The sequence below is a fragment of the Natrix helvetica genome (genome assembly GCF_964273705.1).
Source record: "Natrix helvetica genome assembly, chromosome: Z".
In the NCBI taxonomy this organism is placed as follows: Eukaryota; Metazoa; Chordata; class Lepidosauria; order Squamata; family Natricidae; genus Natrix; species Natrix helvetica.
This window is the reverse complement of record NC_138554.1, coordinates 87,864,983-87,882,409: the sequence shown is the minus strand read 5'-3', so window position 1 is coordinate 87,882,409 and position 17,427 is coordinate 87,864,983. Positions and strand designations below refer to the sequence as shown.

At 41.7% G+C, this 17,427-nt stretch overlaps 1 protein-coding gene across 2 annotated transcripts in view; it reads right to left on the bottom strand.

Moving 5' to 3' along the window:
• ENTPD3 (ectonucleoside triphosphate diphosphohydrolase 3) overlaps positions 1 to 16,221 on the bottom strand; it is a 43,082-nt gene extending 26,861 nt beyond the window's left edge. Inside the window, exons 1-2 of one of the 2 annotated variants that reach the window (XM_081969819.1) lie at positions 15,959 to 16,221; positions 2,380 to 2,507 (exon numbers count right to left, since the gene is read on the bottom strand). In XM_081969819.1, coding sequence (XP_081825945.1) covers positions 2,380 to 2,487 — 108 coding nt within the window. In that variant the 5' untranslated portion in view covers positions 2,488 to 2,507; positions 15,959 to 16,221. Of the gene's footprint in view, positions 1 to 2,379; positions 2,508 to 7,458; positions 7,515 to 15,958 lie in introns of those variants that run through there. The other variant, XM_081969818.1, reaches the window with a different exon arrangement.
• Between the last annotated feature and the right edge of the window lie 1,206 nt (positions 16,222 to 17,427).

The window sequence follows — 17,427 nt, the reverse complement described above, 5'->3', positions numbered from 1 at the left end:
TGGAATTAATTGGCTGAACCGGGGAGCTGGTACCCACAGCCACTCCGTCTTGGAGGGGTTGAGCTTGAGTCGGTTGTCATCCATCCAGATCCGTACGGCTTCCACACACCGGGACATCACTTCGATGGCCTCGTTGGGGTGGTTCGGGGTGGAAAAGTACAGCTGAGTATCATCAGCGTACAGATGGTATCCCACCCCGAAACCACGGATGATCTCACCCAGCGGCTTCATATATGTGTTGAACAGGAGTGGCGAGAGGACCGACCCCTGTGGCACCCCACAAGTAAGGGGGCGTAGGGTCGACCTCTCTTCTCCTGCCAACACACGCTGCGTCCGGTCAGAAAGGTAGGAGCCGAACCACCGCAAAACGGTGCCCCGGACCCCCAACCCCTCCAGCCGGCGCAGCAGGATACCATGGTCGATGGTATCAAAAGCCGCCGAGAGGTCTAATAGGACCAGGATAGAGGAACAACCTCTATCTCTGGCCTTCCAGAGATCATCCACCAACGCGACCAAGGCCGTCTCCGTGCTGTGACCGGGGCGGAAGCCGGACTGGCGCGGGTCTAGATAATCATTTTCCTCCAGATGTCGTGGAAACTGGTAGGCCACCACACTCTCTACAACCTTCGCCAGAAAGGGAAGGTTGGAGACAGGACGATAATTGGCCAGCTCCAAAGGGTCCAGGGAAGGCTTCTTGAGCAAGGGTCTCACCACCGCCTCTTTCAAGGCGGCCAGGAGAGACCCCTCGCTCAGCGAAGCATTCACTAGGCCCAGGAGCCAGTCTCGTGTAACCTCCCAGGATGCCAGTACAAGCCAGGAGGGGCACGGGTCCAATAAACATGTGGTGGGTCGCAGTCATCCACGCAATCTGTCCAAATCCTCGATGGCAACCAAGTCAAACTCCTCCCAGATCGATTCCTCAAGACTCGCCATGGGCGTTTCCATTGGATCACTGACAGGAACCCAATCTCTCCGGATTTGAGCGATTTTATCCTGCAGATATTTACCAAATTCCTCTGCCCTGCCCTGTAGGGGGGCCTCCCGCGGCCTCTGAAACAAGAGGGAGCGGGACACCCGAAACAGGGCGGCAGGGCGGTTCTCCGCGGATGCAATGAGAGTGGCACAATATTGGCGTTTGGCCGCTCTCAATGCCACAAGGTACGTCCTTAAATGGGCTCGTGCCTGTGTTCGATCAAATTCGGAGCGAGAGGATCTCCAACGACTCTCTAGACGTCTCTTGCGGCATTTCATCACCCTTAGCTCCTCGGTAAACCAAGGGGCTAGGGTGGATCGTTGCCGCCGGAGAGGCCGCAAAGGCGCCACCCGGTTCAAGGCCCCGGTAGTTGCATTATTCCATGCAACCACCAGGTCCTCTACCCGGGGGCGGGTCAAGGTTACAGGAGGTGGCCCAAGCTCCGTCTGGAACCTATCAGGTTCCATTAGGCGCCTCGGGCGGAACCATCTAGAACTTTCCGGTTCCGCCTCCCCACAGCGGGAGGTAGCACCAGGGAAGTCAAGACAAAGGAGTGAGTGATCTGACCATGACAGGGGAGTGATGGTTAAGTCCCCTCCTCCCAGATCACTCAGCCACTGGCCAGAGACAAAAACAAGGTCCAGAGTGTGTCCTCCCTCGTGTGTTGGGCCCTGAATCATTTGAGTCAGGTCCACGGCTGTCATGGAAGCCATGAACTCCCGAACCCCCTCTGATGCTTCTCCCATCGATGGCAGGTTAAAATCCCCCATCACTAAAAGTTTGGGGGTCTCAACTGCCACCGATGCGATCAGCTCGAGGAGTTCGGGCAGGGCCGCTGATGTATAGCGAGGAGCCAGGTATACTATCAGCAGGCCCAACTGTCTCCCAGGCCCCCATTTCACAACAAGGGATTCACATCCGGACGTCTGTGGCACAGTAGACTCCCTCGGCTCTAAGTCCTCCCGAATAATTGCTGCCACCCCGCCGCCCCTTCCCTGGGCCCGGGGCTGGTGAAATGCTCGGTAGCCTGGTGGGCACATTTCCACGAGGGGAAGACCTCCCTCGTGGCCCAACCAGGTCTCCGTTATTCCCGCGAGGTCCGGCTCCCCCTCTAAAATTAGATCGTGAATGAGGGGGGCCTTGTTAACAACGGACCTCGCATTGCATAACAACAGTTGTTGAAGTACAGTACATCTGGAGAACATCTAGAAAAAAGAAAATATCCAGGCATAAATCTGCACAGTGCCACTTCGGTTCTGGTCTAGGTGTGGAAACTAGCTGTAGTTTCTCCCTGGGCTGAGCATTTTCAGGTAATTTGTTTTCAATATTATGTTATTGCCTCAGCAATTAATATCTCAGTTAAATATCAGATGTTACAAAAGTCCTAGCTTATTATTTAAGCCTACCTTTAGACCTGGAGAAAGGATCTGTTTCCGATTCATCTGAACAAGTGTAATAGTAACAATAATTGCAATGCTTAAAAGCAGAAAGATTAAGGTGACAGTAGTTGGCATTTTGTACTGCACTTGGAAACCTAAAAATAAGGAGAAGAAAAATGACATTATTAATTTTTGAAGGAAACAGTTTCTTAAAATGAACTTTAACACCCGAGGTCCAAGTTCATTAGCTTGAGATGAGGAAGGTGACTATAGATAAGTCTACTGGACTGAATACAGGCCTTGAATGGTTTTGTTGTTTAAACAATTTTTATTTGTTTTTGAACAAAGACAAACAAACATAAAAATAAAAAAGCCATCTTCCATTACAAATTGTAGAAAGTGTGTCAGTTGGTTACAGTATTTCCATGCATCTCTTCCATAATCACCACCTGCTTTTCATATCAAATAGCATATTTTAAATTCACCTATATTCACGTATATCACGATTATTATACCTCAACCTTAATTTGTCTATAATTGTTTCTACATCCTTTTATATATAATATTCAAAATCTAGAATAGGATTATATGATAACATTCCATTAAATCATCCTAAAATCATCCAATCACAATACATCTTTATAACATATTCTAGATAAAACTTTTAAACCTCCTGTCATATTCTCCATGCATTGTTTATATAAAATTTCATATTATCAAACTAATATATCTATGTGTATTGTTATCATTATTAATCACTATTTAACTATAGCTATTGTCGTTTCAATTTATACATACTACTAGTAAACTAAATTTAGCTTAATTTTTTATTATACATTTTCATTGCATCAACCTGTATCTTTCCAGTAATAGTACGGTCTTATATCTCTTGCCATTTGTAGCATTAATGTTCTAGTTACTTTCTTAATAAATCTTGTATAAACTTCTCTTGGCAACTTGTTATTCCTTTTGTACCTCATAAAAGCTTGAAACCCAACATCTGTTCTTTCCATCAGTTTATCTTTGGTTATCACTAATGCGTCTGTCAAGATTTATTTCCTTATCTCCGTCAATGTTTCTCTCTTTTCTTCTTCTGTGCTTTGAAATCTGGGGTAGAGTTCCAATCCATCTATCTCCCCATTCCATCTTCCGCTCTTGCCATTACCAACCACGCTCACTTTGTTGTCAGTATCCACAGATTTCTTATCTCTTTGCTCATTTTTTTCTTCCATCTTTTGAACTCTGTCCTCCACTTTCTTCATTTGGTAAACATCCTCAGTTTCTCCATCAGATTTTTCTGTTTTGTATTCCATATTCTCCAATCTCTTTTCAATTTTCTCTGTCACAACTAATAGATTTTGAATTTCAAACATAATCATTTGCGATGTTAGAGTTTCTTTTTCCTACTTTCAATTTTGCAGACACTGCCACTATAGGGTTCAAGGCAGAGGCAGATTCCTACCAGTTCACACCGGTTTGGTAGAACCGGTTCATCAAATCTATCGGACCGGTTAGAAGAGGTTCCACTGGTGGACCCGGAAGTAAATTCCGGAATGCCTGCCCTGGACCTGTCGCTCGCTTGCTCACCGCCGCCCGTCCGGAAGCCGCTCCATTGCTCGCTCCCCCTGCCTGTCCGCACTATCCTAGCCCCGCCCACCGCTCACTGATTGGCTACCTCACCAATCGCGCCGTCCACCTCTAAGAACCCTATCTAAACCCACTTACCTTTTTTCCTGCTTGGCTCTCTATTGCTGCCTGCTGACTCCGAGGAGCTAAGTAAGCTGCAACTAAGCGTGGGACGGGGGGGGGCTGTCGCGGCCCTGCACTATAAGCGAGTCCGGTGAACTTTTGCGGCCTTGCAAGAATCCCGGGCTCACTTATAGCGCAGGGCCACAGGGCCGACAGAAAGCATGGGCGCAGGGGTGGGGACGGCAGAGGGAGCTTATGCAGCTCGACTGGCATCTTTGACAAGTTCGGGGACCTCGCAAGGCCTTTGTAAGGTCCCCGGACTTGCCTAAGATGCCTGGCCACCAGAAAGCAAGGGCGCGTGGGTGGGGACAGCGGCGGGAGCTTACGCGGTGTGGCCGGTCTCCTAGGACCTCCTAGGCATCAGCTGCACCGCGCAAACTATCGTCTGTCTCCCTGTGCTCAGAAAAGCAACTCCAGGAAGGTGCTTTGGTGGTGGCAGGCATCCTAAAATCTGCCTGCTAGCAAAGGACTTACCCATGCTTCCTTTTCTGAGCACGGGGAGATGGGCGGTATTTTGTAATGAGGTTGTAATGAGGGGTCCTGGGTGCTCTCTGAGCTTGGTGCAGACATTTCATTACCAAACTAAGAAACATCATCAGTGCTAGAAGGGAGTGGGGTTGGGGGGAAAGGAGGAGAAAGATAGGACAAAAAGGAGAAGGAGAAGGAGAAAGAGGAGGTGGAGGATAGTGGGATCCTTGCTGCTTTCTGGGCTTGGTGGTTTTCTTACAGACATTTCATTACCAAACTAGGTAACATTATCAGCGCTAAAAGGGAGTGGGGTTGGGGGGGAGAAGGAGAAAGGTAGGACAAAAAGGAGAAAGAGGAGGAGAAAGAGGAGGTGGAGAATAGTGGGATCCTTGCTGCTTTCTGAGCTTGGTGGTTTTCTTACAGACATTTCATTACCAAACTAGGTAACATCATCAGTGCTAGAAGGGAGTGTGGTTGAAGGGGAAGGAGGAGGAGAAGAAGTAGAAGGACAAAAAAGAAAAAGATAAGGAGGGAGAGGACTGTGGGGTCCTTTGGTGTTCTCTGAACTTGGTGGTTTTCTTGCAGGCATCTCATTACCCAACCAGGTGTCATCATCAGTGCTAGAAAAAATGGGGTATACAGAGAGGAGGAGGGCGACGACTGTGTGGTCCTTGGTGCTCTCTGAGCTTTCTTGTTTTCTTGCAGATGTTTCATTACCCAAACCAGGTATTGTCATCATCATCAGTGCTAGAAAGTGTGGGATATATTGAGAGGAGGAGGATGAGTGGGGGGGGGGAGACGACAGCGGGATCCTTGGTGTTCCCTGAGCTTGGTGATTTTCTTGCAGGCATTTCATGACCCAGCTAGGTATCTCACACCAATGACAATAAAACATCTGCAAGCACAACATCGAGACCACAGGGCATTTATTTCTTCATTTATTAAATTTATATGCCTCCTGCCTCGTGGTCATCGTGAATTCCTCATCAGGACCTTCCACAATGACCGGCCTCAGAATTACATCTCCACAATCTCAAATTTTATTTATTGTGTATAGAATATTTTTAATGGTTTTATTTTAATTTATTATGTATAGAATATGTTTAATGATTTTTTTAAATTTATTGTGTGTAGAGTATCTTTTTTTAAAATTATTTTTAGGGAATTTTTATTTATTTATTGTTTATAGAATGTTTATTACAAGAAATATTATTCCTTTTTGTAAATGTTTTATTTGTGATGCAATATGTTGCTTTTAAGTGTACAGGTTGGTGCATGGTTTACGTGTCTCAAGGTGGCTGCTTTTCTACGGGCAGGCCAGGATGGTCAAGGCAGCTTTGCCAGATTTTGCGTGTTTCTGTGTGATATCTGGTTGTCTAGGTAATTGTGAGGTGGTTGCTGGTTCTGTAAGCTTCCTGGCACTGTCCTTTATAATTTCCCACAAAGCCTTGATCGTTTTTATTCCAGTGGCTTTGTCTTTCCTGTTCTTAGGGTTAGGGGAAAAAACTGGTTTCAACTTCAGTCTTTTGGGGGGAAATTGTTATTTTTTTGTGTTTTCCTGGCACTGTCATAGTTTATGTGTGGGGGTGTGTAATGTTCCGCAGTTATCTACACATTAATAATGATCGTACTAATAATATTTCCTTATACATTTTAGTGATCTTTCTTTACATAATTGGTGTTTTCTTTCATACTTTTAAATTTCTAATTGCTGTTTCTATTAGTTAGCAATTGATAAAACAAATCCCACATGAAAAAGTATTCGAAGCCTTCTTGATTTTAATTGTCAATTTATTCATTCCTGCACATTCTAATATTTATTCATTTTCATATCTTTGTTTTTTCCACTGTTGTGCAAACACAATTCCAGCAGCTGTTAACATGTGTAAAATTAAATATGTATTGTATTCCCATTGAAATACAAGTAGTAAGTAGTAAGCTACTTACCTTCTGTAAGTAGCTCTTTTATTGTTTTGTGTACTTATTTTAATCTTATTTAAATAGTAAGTGCACAAAATAATAAATTTCCTTTTTTATATCTTCTTTTTGTAGATCATCCATTGGGGCAAAGAATTCAGTGACATCATCTTGGCCACGCCCACCCGGTCACATGACTGCCAAGCCACTCCCATCTGGTCACATGGCTGGCAAGCCACTGCCCACCCGGTCACATGGCCGGCAAGCCACTCCCACTCAGTCACATGGCCAACAAGCCACTCCCACAAAGCAGGCCACACCTACAGAAGAGGTTCCAAAAATTTTTGACACCCACCACTGGTTCAAGGCTATTTTAATAAACTTCAAACAGGTTCATTTATTATCTTTCAAGTCAAAATGTTGTCTTCCCTCCAATAGCTAGTGATAGAACTTCCAAAAGGCACCTGTATAAACAACTTATGCTCTTCCTACTATCACTGTCAGTAAACAAGCTGAAAGAACCTTGAATCTCAAGTGATCAAAGAGAAAGAAGAAAAAACAATGTATCCAGCCTCCAGCCTCTAAGTGGCAGTGTAACTGCTTTTCCTCTTGTTACAACCCTCTTTATAATCCTTCTTATTATCTTTTTTATATTCCAATCTTAAGAAAGAAAAAACTTTTAAATGGAGATCAAAAACAATCAAACCAATCAAATCAAGCATTATATAAAAAAGAGAATTTTACTCCATAGGTATAAGCAAAAGTGGAAAAAAAAGAAGAAAGAATTAATCCATTCAGTTTAAAAAATAGGGAGCCCCTGCAAAAGTTCCATCCGTGAAAAAAAAATTAGAAACTGGATAACACACTAAGTTCAATGCAGATCAATCTCACCACCTACAATTTTCTGTCTTCAATCTTAACTTAATTTTTTTTCTTGGATAGTCTCTTCCTCTAATAATAAAATTTCCTCACCAATTCGACACACTTTCTCTTTCCGCTTTCTTCCCATTCCGGAGCTGTCCCAACATCAGCAGCTTCATTAGCTGTGTTTCTGTTGCTGGAAAAAAAAGGGCTATTCTGAATCTTTCAGGGACTTTGCGGTATCCCTGAGATCAGCAGGAGGTGCCCTTCTCAATCACCATCTCTGCAGGACGGTTTAGGTACAAATGGACCGTCCAGTGGCAGAAATTCGTCTGCGATCTCGGAGCACCAATATTGCATGTCGTGCCATCGCAACGTCAGCTCTCCTCCGTCTTGAATGGTTTTATTTGTATAGATAAGATGACAACTTCTAAAATTCCTTGGACATCTGAAAGGCCTTAGCTGGAAAGACTGAATTAGTTGTATAATAGATATATTTTATTGCATATACAGTATAACAGATATATTGTTATCTGCTGGGAATTGCCTTCTTTTCCCCCCTTTTTTCACTACAAAACTTCTGTCTTGTTGAGCAAAAATTTAACAAGTAGATGTTGTAATTTTGATTTGTCTGATCTACAACTTTTTTACACACTATAAAGAGAATTTCAGATTATATCTAAATTAAAACCTAGATGATAACATGCATGTCATTGAATGATGGGCATAGGCAAGTAAGTGAACCAACATCATGGTTAATGTCCACAGAAGCTTTCCCCAAATGGATGCGCTCTAGAAACTATTATTTTTAAAATGCCACCTCTAAGCAATTCAAGATACTGTGACAGTCTTGTCTGCTGTGTGTGTTTGCCAATAGCTTATTCATATATGTGAATACATTTTGCATGGATATGGCAAGAATGAAAAAGAATCATATGATAATTGCATATTATTAGTGTTGGTTGTCTGATGCGTAGATTAGATTTGCATTTTAATGCACCTATCAAGTCCTTCCAAGCACCTGGGATTGGTAGATGTGAATGTTCAATAGTGTTACAGGATATAAACTGTTCCAGGTTAAGCTGCCTTTTACAATTGATTGATGATGATGGTGTTCCAGAAATTTTGGAATTATATAAGGACCTATCTTTGTTTTCTTTTGTTTTCTTTTCCCATAGTCATTCTACTTCTATTTTCAGGTCTGTGTGTTTTGTGACAGTTATTTCTCTTTTCTTCTGCTATATTCATGAATTGCACGATCCAGCTTTATTATTATTATCATCATCATCAATAGTTTGCATTTTATATATGACATAATAATCATAAGCTAAATTCTTTTTACCAATTATTTGTAATAAGATTACAAGTTTTCAGATTCCTTTGATGCACTAGATTCTATGATATAGCTATATTCCATGCCTCCAAATACCTCCAAGTGTATGGATCTCTTGACATATATGTCAAGAGAACGTGCTAAAGAGAAAAGGAGCAGAAAAGATTGCTATGTTTATCCCAGGACATATCCTGAGAATGGATTTGAATCTCAGATTTGTGAAGCAGCCTGGCTAGAATTGTCCCTTTTGTAAAATTGAGAAGGAATCCCTGCTTTTTCCCATAGCATGGAATTATGGAAGCTCTCCCACCTCCAGAAATGCCTTTTGTTCGATTCAATGAGTAAGATTTAGGACTATGACCCTGCCAATCTAGATCTATGAAAATGGCTTTCTCCACAGAATTCCTTTACCGGTCTGAAATAAATCAGGAGTTCCAGTCAACCAATTGACTCTCTTTGTATATATTTGGTTATCATTATTTGAATAGAGATTAAATAGGGGCTGTATCATAAAAATGCAAATGTTAACAATTTCTTCCAAGTTCTCACTTGCAATTGCAATTGCACCAACACTCAAGTATTATGTTGCAATCTACAAGAAATGGAGTTCTGCTTGTTACTCTAATTGTGTTAATGAGGAAAATTGCAGTATTCCCATTATTTATATTGCCTCAGTAAATTCAGACTAACTAGCTTTTACAGCTTCTTCAGCAGGGCAAACATCCACCAAGTTTAAAACAATTGTTTAAAAGAGCATTATGTTTTCAGATAATATAATGAAATACCAGGTTATGAGATTTTAGCCTAGCATTTTGTAAAAATCCAAGCCAAGTTGTCCATTTATGGGTAAGCATATTGTGAAAATCCAGAAAAAAACCCTTGGTTTGATTTAGTAAAGCATGGTTAAATTAATCATAAATAAAGTAATTAGGTAATAAGGTTTAGAATATCAGTGGATTGCCTATCGTGGGATACCGTACTTCCCAAAAATAAGACCCGGTCTTATTTTCTTTTGGCCCCAAAAATAAGCAGCAGGTCTTATTTTCGGGGGATGTCTTACCTGCTTACCTTAGGACCTCTGCAGCCAGGCCTCCCATGCCCCAACACCTGTCATGCTACTGCCCAACTTCTTCTGTGGCCACTCACAGCCAGATGCCACATGGCTTGTTGTGCAGCCCGTGCAAGCTTGTCTCCAAGTTGTAAAGCTGTCTCTGAGCTGTTTTTCAGCTGATTAAAACAGTTTTAATTTCTGGAGGATTTTTTTTGAGGAAGTAATGTTTTAAAAAGCTACTATCAGCTATCCTTTTCCTTTCGGCTATATTCCTCTAAATACACTCCAACCATTTCCACTTGACTGTACTTCCTTTCAGTCTTGTTTCCCTTCTGAGAAGGTAGAAAAGAATGTGAGCCAATTATGCATATGGTATGCCACTGCTTGCAACGGGACACGGTGAGACTCATCGCACCGGTGCCACCACTCATGGCAGGATACTATAAGGTTCTTCATGCCCACGCTGCCACTTGTGGCAGGACGCTGCATGGTGTGTTGCACTATTTCACATGCAAGCAAACCAATTGAGCTGACCTATTACCATTTGCTGAGGTGGCATACAACAACTGTACATAGCAGCATGGGTTTCATGCCTTTCAAGGTGGCCACAGGGGTGGAGTTTGTCCCAATGCCCGAGTTCTCTCAGGAGCCCCCTTCTTCAATAAGCCTGACTAAATGGATAGACTCACTGCAGCAGGCTTGTGGGAATGTAAAATGGGCACTCACCAAAGTCATTAAGACACGCAAAAGGAGCAGATAGACAAAAGGCATTCCCTCCCTCAAAGACTTTTTACATAGGAGAGAAAGTTTACCCCTTCTTCAAATACCTGCCATGTAAAAGCTGTGTCCTATGTTATAGGACCTTTTCCCATTGTAAAAATTATTAACTCAGTCATGGTGGAGCTGAAACGCCCATGCCTGTTGGGGAAAATACATCTGCTCTTCCACAGTAGTTTTTTGAAGCCAGTGATAGGTTCGAAGCTAAGGCCAGTAGCTCAGGAAACCCCAGGTCCCATTGCAGTACATGGAGAGACCCATTACGAAGTAAAAAGAATCCTGGATTCTAGGCTGTACAAGGGGAGGTTACAGTACTTAGTACAGTGGAAGGGCTTTCCCTTTTCAGAAGCATTTGGGTGAAGAGTCAAAACATAAGAGCAGACAGGCTGATCAGAAAATTCCATGGGAAAAATCTCCAGAATCCAAAAGAATAGCCAGGTAGTGGCAGGGGTGGCTAAGGAAAAATTAATCTGTCTACATTTGGTATTTTCCAGATATTCCTCACTAACTAGTGTTTCCCTGAAAATAAGACCCAATCTTATTGTCTTTTGGCCCCCAAAATAAGCACTGGAGCTTATTTTGGCAGGTGTCTTAATTTTTTTGAGTGCCAACGCTGTAAGTTGGGGGGGGGGGAAGCCGGCCGACATGCACACCAGCTTACCTCAGGACTCCTGTGGCTCCACACCCTGATAACTGCCTAGTGGCAGCAGCACCACCAGCCATGTGCAGCAGGAGCCCACGTAGCCACCAGCTCACATCTTCTGGCGCTGGGACAGCCAGGCAAAACACTCTGTTCTGATGGAGAAATGAGGGTGACTCAAAGCTATATCTGCTTGCAAATGGGACGCTTTGAAATGGAGCATCCCATTTGCAAGCAGGTGAAGCTTCTTCTCCCTCTGGGCAAAAATTGTGTGGCAGAGCCAGGAGGAGGCAGAGGCACAGGGGGTGGGAGGAGGCAGACAATCCCAATATGTCACCCACTCAATCCCATTATCTCTTGGCTTGTTCACCGCTGCACGAAGCAGGCGCCCACATGGGGGCATTGGAATCACCTCCTCCCTCCCCTATGCCTCCGGCGAGCCTCCTCCATGCCAGGCAGCCGGCAGCACATCCAGATCATCTATCTTACCCCCCACCTTGCCTCCGTGCTTAAATTTACAGGTATCTACACTGTGCCAAGGGTCCGGGGGGGCCACGCCATCCCCCAGCTTATTTTAGGATAGGGCTTATATTAGGCCCACCTCTAAAAATCAGGCTAGGGCTTGTTTTCAGGGTGGATCTTATTTTGGGGAAAACATGGTAGGGGGGAGAATTGACTGTCAACTTTGAACTGAATTGGCCATAGCCATCCTTCTGTTCCTGAGTTGCCACACAGGAGAAAGGTGGGAAGGAGGTTGGAATGCATTACTAGAAACAACAAAGAGCTTTCTCATGAGAACCATGTCATCTCTACTGGCAACAGATAAGGTTGAGGAAGGAGTGCCTGAAGACCCCACCAATTAACCCACTTGATCAGTGTGACCTGTGACACTTGGGGATTGGGTTATTTCCTAGTTTAATTATACTGAAACCGCAGGAAAGTTTTAGAATTAGTTTTCCATTGAAACTGTCAATCTGGTGTACTCAGTAAAGACCTTCAAGAAGGAGCCAAGTCTCAGAATTCTGATTTGCTTAGGTTCGTTAATTGGAGCCTTGACATTATATCTGTGTAATATGTACTCCTTGAACATAGCCTATTGGGATGATGTGTTTTGATTGCACTGTTGTTGGATTAGTAAACTTTTCTTTGAGACTGTTCTTCCTTTCTGGGATTGTTACCTTGACTGGATAGATTGTACCCAAAACAGATTGATGTCTTTGTGAGCCTCTTTATCACGGAAACATATTTGAATAAAGATATTGCCCCAACAATCCGGATTCTCATTTTTCTTGACCTTGCAAGGATGGAAGGCTGAGTTAAGCTTAAACCAGACAGGACTGAACTCCTGGCTATGGATATAGTTATCTTACAATGCTGCATTCTAACCATCAAGCTACCACAGCTCCTACATTAGCATTCACATATGTTACGTAAACTAGGCTTCTGGGCAAGAAGTAGGTAAAAACTATGGAAAACTATTTAATCAGTACAGTCTTCTTCAAAACCAATATGACTCCTGGATGCATTTATGTAACATTCCTGAGCAAAAACAGAAATGGTTTGCCATTTCTACCTTCTACAATATTTTTTTCAGCTTCTCAATCTAGACCACAGTTCTGAAAGAAAGAACTTCTCTCAGTATTAAGTAGGAGAGACCCTGATTAGTTCAAGGCTTAAGCAAGGTTAGGCAGATGTAATAGTCTTAAACTGAGAAAGTGATCCAATACCAGACAAATCTAGCTACCAAATATATTCAACTATTAATTCATTCTATAAAAATATTTATGTATCTTATTCTAGAACTTATATAATATTTTATTAATGATAGGAAAAACAAATAATAAAATAGAAAGTCACATACGTATATGTGAGAGTAATTTCATAGCTAAAATGCTGAATATTGATAACTAAACTTTTTACATTTCTCCTTAAGATTATGAATATATCAATGTACTAGCGCTTTCAAATATTATTTTGGTTATAATTCTTTGTTTCAAGACTCACAGGTCCAGAAAAAGAGTCTTTTTAAACAGAAAAGAGGCCACTTTCAGCTACAAATAATTAACATGGTCAAGCTGTAAAAACAACTGAGGGCTGGTATCCTCTTTACTAAACCACGTCTCCAGTTTATGAGATCTCACATGAAAAATTCTTTACCCATCATTCCTGATAAACACATAAAAAAATTGAAGAGGTGTTTTCTATAAGAGATTACAAGACTACATAAAAGAAGTAGCAATATTCTGGCTATATTATTAATATTATTAACCATCTGTCTCCATAAAAACAATAGTTGTTTTAAAAATAGCTAAAATTTCAAGCCTTTTATATTTCAGTATTAATATCATAGAGGAATATAAGATTAAGCAAAGATAGTACAACCAGCTCTAAACTCTTAATTCAATTTCAAGTGACTAGCTACATAGGAAAATATTTATTTCCCGGATTTTATGAAATTGAAAAATGTCATCCCCTATTAAATTAGCTTACTTGTATTGCACCATGAGCTCAACAAATGTGTTAAATACGTCTGTTTAAAGAAACATAAGTTGCATTGGATGAACTGGATCAAAGAGGCCCCTCTATCATTAGTACTAACTTGTTTGTTCATAGAGCTAGTTAAACAACACACAAGACATCTCTTTTTGTTCAAGCTACATAGCAGAAGAAATGTTTGTTCAACATTTTTTTTAACAAAAAGGAATATACCTTTTTGTTTTTAAAAAGAAGAAATGCAAGTTGTTTTGATGTCAAAACAATTTGATACCTATAAATAAGATTAGCAACAACCAATAGAAGGAGGGACTTTGGAAAAGCTGGGAAGTAGAGAAGAGAGGCATTAATAAATGAATTTTGCAAACGGGTGAAGCAGGAATTACAGAGACTTGGTCTGAACATGTCTTAGAATAGAAAATTGCTGCATTTCAGATTACAGGTAGGAGACAGCAGAGAAAAGACATAAAAATGGTAACTCTTGGGGAGCAGGGGGAAATGGCCTAGCAGGGGAAAATCTTTTCAATCCTTTTAATTTGGAAGGAGGATTCCCTCCTTGTGCATCTGAATGGTAAAGTTCATTCCACTTACCTAGCATATGTAGACACAACAAGGAATGTGGGACCTAGCAAAGCAAGGGGCTTCACTGGGAACAAAAAAAGTCCTCCATCTATCTTCCAAAATTGTAATCCAAGGTTACATGTTGCTGCTATCATCTGTTCTCAGATAACTTTAAAACAAGCACAATGCTTCCTACAAAAACTTTTTGTCAGTGAGCATAAAAATTCAAGTATAAGATGTGATAGTTTATTCCCTCCTTTTAAAATATAGGGCAACAAATGTAGAAAGCTATAGTAGAAAAGGGATGATAAATGAGTGCTTAAGAGAGGAGGAACACAAAAGATATACACAAAGGGATTTCTATTTATTCATGCAAGATGACATGTTTTGAGAAAGTAAAAGCAAAAGTGTGTGTTAGAACATGCAGGTGAATAAATTCCATGTTCCATATTATAGGAACTGTTTAGATCAGGGGTGTCCAAACTTGGGAACTTTAAGCTGGCTGGGGAATTCTGGGAGTTGAAGTCCACAAGTCTTAAAGTTCCCAAGTTTGGACACCCCTGGTTTAGATGAAATAAAAAACGTATATAGGAATGTGTGATGAGCATGTCTGCCTCAAGCATGTCTGCCTCAGAAACAGGAAGTGTGTATCATGGGAATTCTCTATATAAGTGCACAAGCAGTTAAGTGACATAAAAAGATCTCTATGTTCCATGTTTTGATGAAAAAGAAAGAGAAGGAGACAAGTGGAGAATATACGTGTATAAAGGAATCATAAAACGGATTTGTAGTTGCTTTTATGTAGTCTGGGATTAAGATCTAGCATTGATTGCTGTCATTAATGAGCCATTGGAGATTGAATAACCTCTTTGATGGTATGGGTATTATAGTAGGCCAGGAAGCTCTTAAGTAGTTAGTTTATCAGGACAAAGCCTGCATATGAAAGTTAAGTCAAAATCTAACCTAAAATATACTTAGTCATCACCCATGTTATCTCTAAGCATAATTCTAACATTCATCGTGGAGAAGCATTTAAAGAATGGCAATCTTTAAGTCAAGGCTAAAAACAGAAATTTTCATCTTTAAAAAATGTTTCAGATGGTTAAGCAACATATTGCTTATATTGACCAAAATTTTCTCTTTAAAAAAATATGCCTGGTGTGTCTAAACTTATTAAGCTTTTATTATTTTGGCTGAATCTCTGTCTGAACATTCTTCAAATCTTTTAGATCTAGATTTAAGGACAATTCATCAATTACTGAAGGGGTTTTCCCCAGGTCTATGAATCTTACAAACCTCTGGGCAGACACAGGCCATATAGATATGCCTTCCTGTGTTTTTCACTTTTCGTTATTAATTTTTTTTGCCCACAAATGTATATACATTTGTGTGTGAAGAGGGAGGGAGGGAGGGAGAGGAGGGAAGAGAGAGAGAGAGAAAGAGAGAGACCTAGTAGAATATTCTCTGAAGCTCCGTAAAATCTAATCTAACTTCCCCTTTCTGTATAGAGATTACAATGCCCAGTACACTATTGGTAATGACGACAATCTTTTCTTAACACATATAGAAGGTGCGTGTTGGGGAAGACTGCCCTGGATGTACAGCATCCTACATTCTCTCTTTCAGTCCTTCCAAATCAGACCATCTGCACAGAAACGCAGCGGCTCCCTCCCTCTGCTAATCTTTAATAGCGAATGTCTCTCTCTCACACACACACATACACACCTGATTGCTCACAAAAAAACCAGTCCCTTACTTTTCTCAGGAGCAGCCGCCAGGACACTGTTACTGCTGGCCAGGATACGGGAGGCTTCACTGGATCTGTCTTATATCTTGAGCGGTGGGGGGCAAAGTAAGATCGCTCAAAACAGGCCAGGGACTCATCGAGCTAAACAGGAGGTGGGCAAGGATCGGAGACAGGACCAACATGACGAAAATGTCACTTGCGCAGTGAGAGGCAGCCAATTCGCCGGCTCCTCCGCGGGTTCCCTGCTGTAAATTCGCCTGGATCTGCTATCGGCCCCTCCCTCTGCTCTTTTACGGAGCACAGAGATCGGCGCTGGGGAAGGGCCCTAGCGCCTCCTGATCTGGAAAGAAAAAATGAGAGACCTCGACCCACAATCCCCCTCCTCGCTGTCAATAAGAGCCGGGCATCAGGAGATCCACCGGTTCTCTGCCTTTTACTACCAAACAAGGGGGACATTGTGGGTCGAAATCTGCTGTAGGGAAAGATGAGCGCACCTTGCACTCCCGAGCAGAGCCACTTTCCTTCTTCGCCCTTTATTATCCTACCGAAAACAGGTCGCTGAATCTTAGCTATGGGGAATGCTTGCTGTACGCGTAAACGAATAGTAGTTTAGATTGCATTCGCGACCTAAATGGGACTTTAGTCCTTCAAGATACTGCAAACCGTATCTCCGAGCCGAAAGCCCAAGGCTGTCTCCACATCCTATAGATGTTCTTCAATAGTCTTTTGGGAAGACGAATTACTGAACTTCTCCATTGGCCAGGCTTATGATCTTATCCAGGTTACCTAGATGCTATTCCAGCATAACTCAGACCCGAATGATAACTACTATTTATTAATCTTGTAATGGTGGTAATGGAATAGTCCATCAACTTATAATATCTGAGCAGAATGTCAGCCATTCCATGAAATGCCAGCAGACCCTTTCCACTGAGCATATATAGGTCTTTCTGGTTCTGGTACTATTTCTCTTTAAAAATCTTTTTTTTCTTTTTTTCTTTTTTTTTTGGGGGGGGGGAGGACTCTTTTTACCCATCTGTTTTCTTTCTTCCAAATTATCTATTTGTTTACAAAAACGGCAGCCCAGTAATCTCTTTGCAAGATAGCTGGGTAGGTGAAAGAGTACTGAAGCTGATGGGAAAAATACAGTGAAATGAGATACTTAGAATAAACTTCCTGGATGTGACAAAACTAAAATCCAGCCCTCCAAGAAGGCAAATATGTTTTAGAAAATTCTGATAAGTTACAAAGAGGATGATGGTACTCTGAGATGGGGCAATGTTTGTATCATGAAGAAATATATGAAGAATAAATATGCAGAAATTCTGAAAGAATGGGGCACAGTTCTTTGAAAATGTAATTGTAATGTTTTTTGCCTATTGAAAAGTGGTCATAGAAGGATAGAAAATAATCATATAGCTATGACTCCTATGTTTTTCCACTTTTGTCATGCTCCATCAACATAAATATTGTATGTG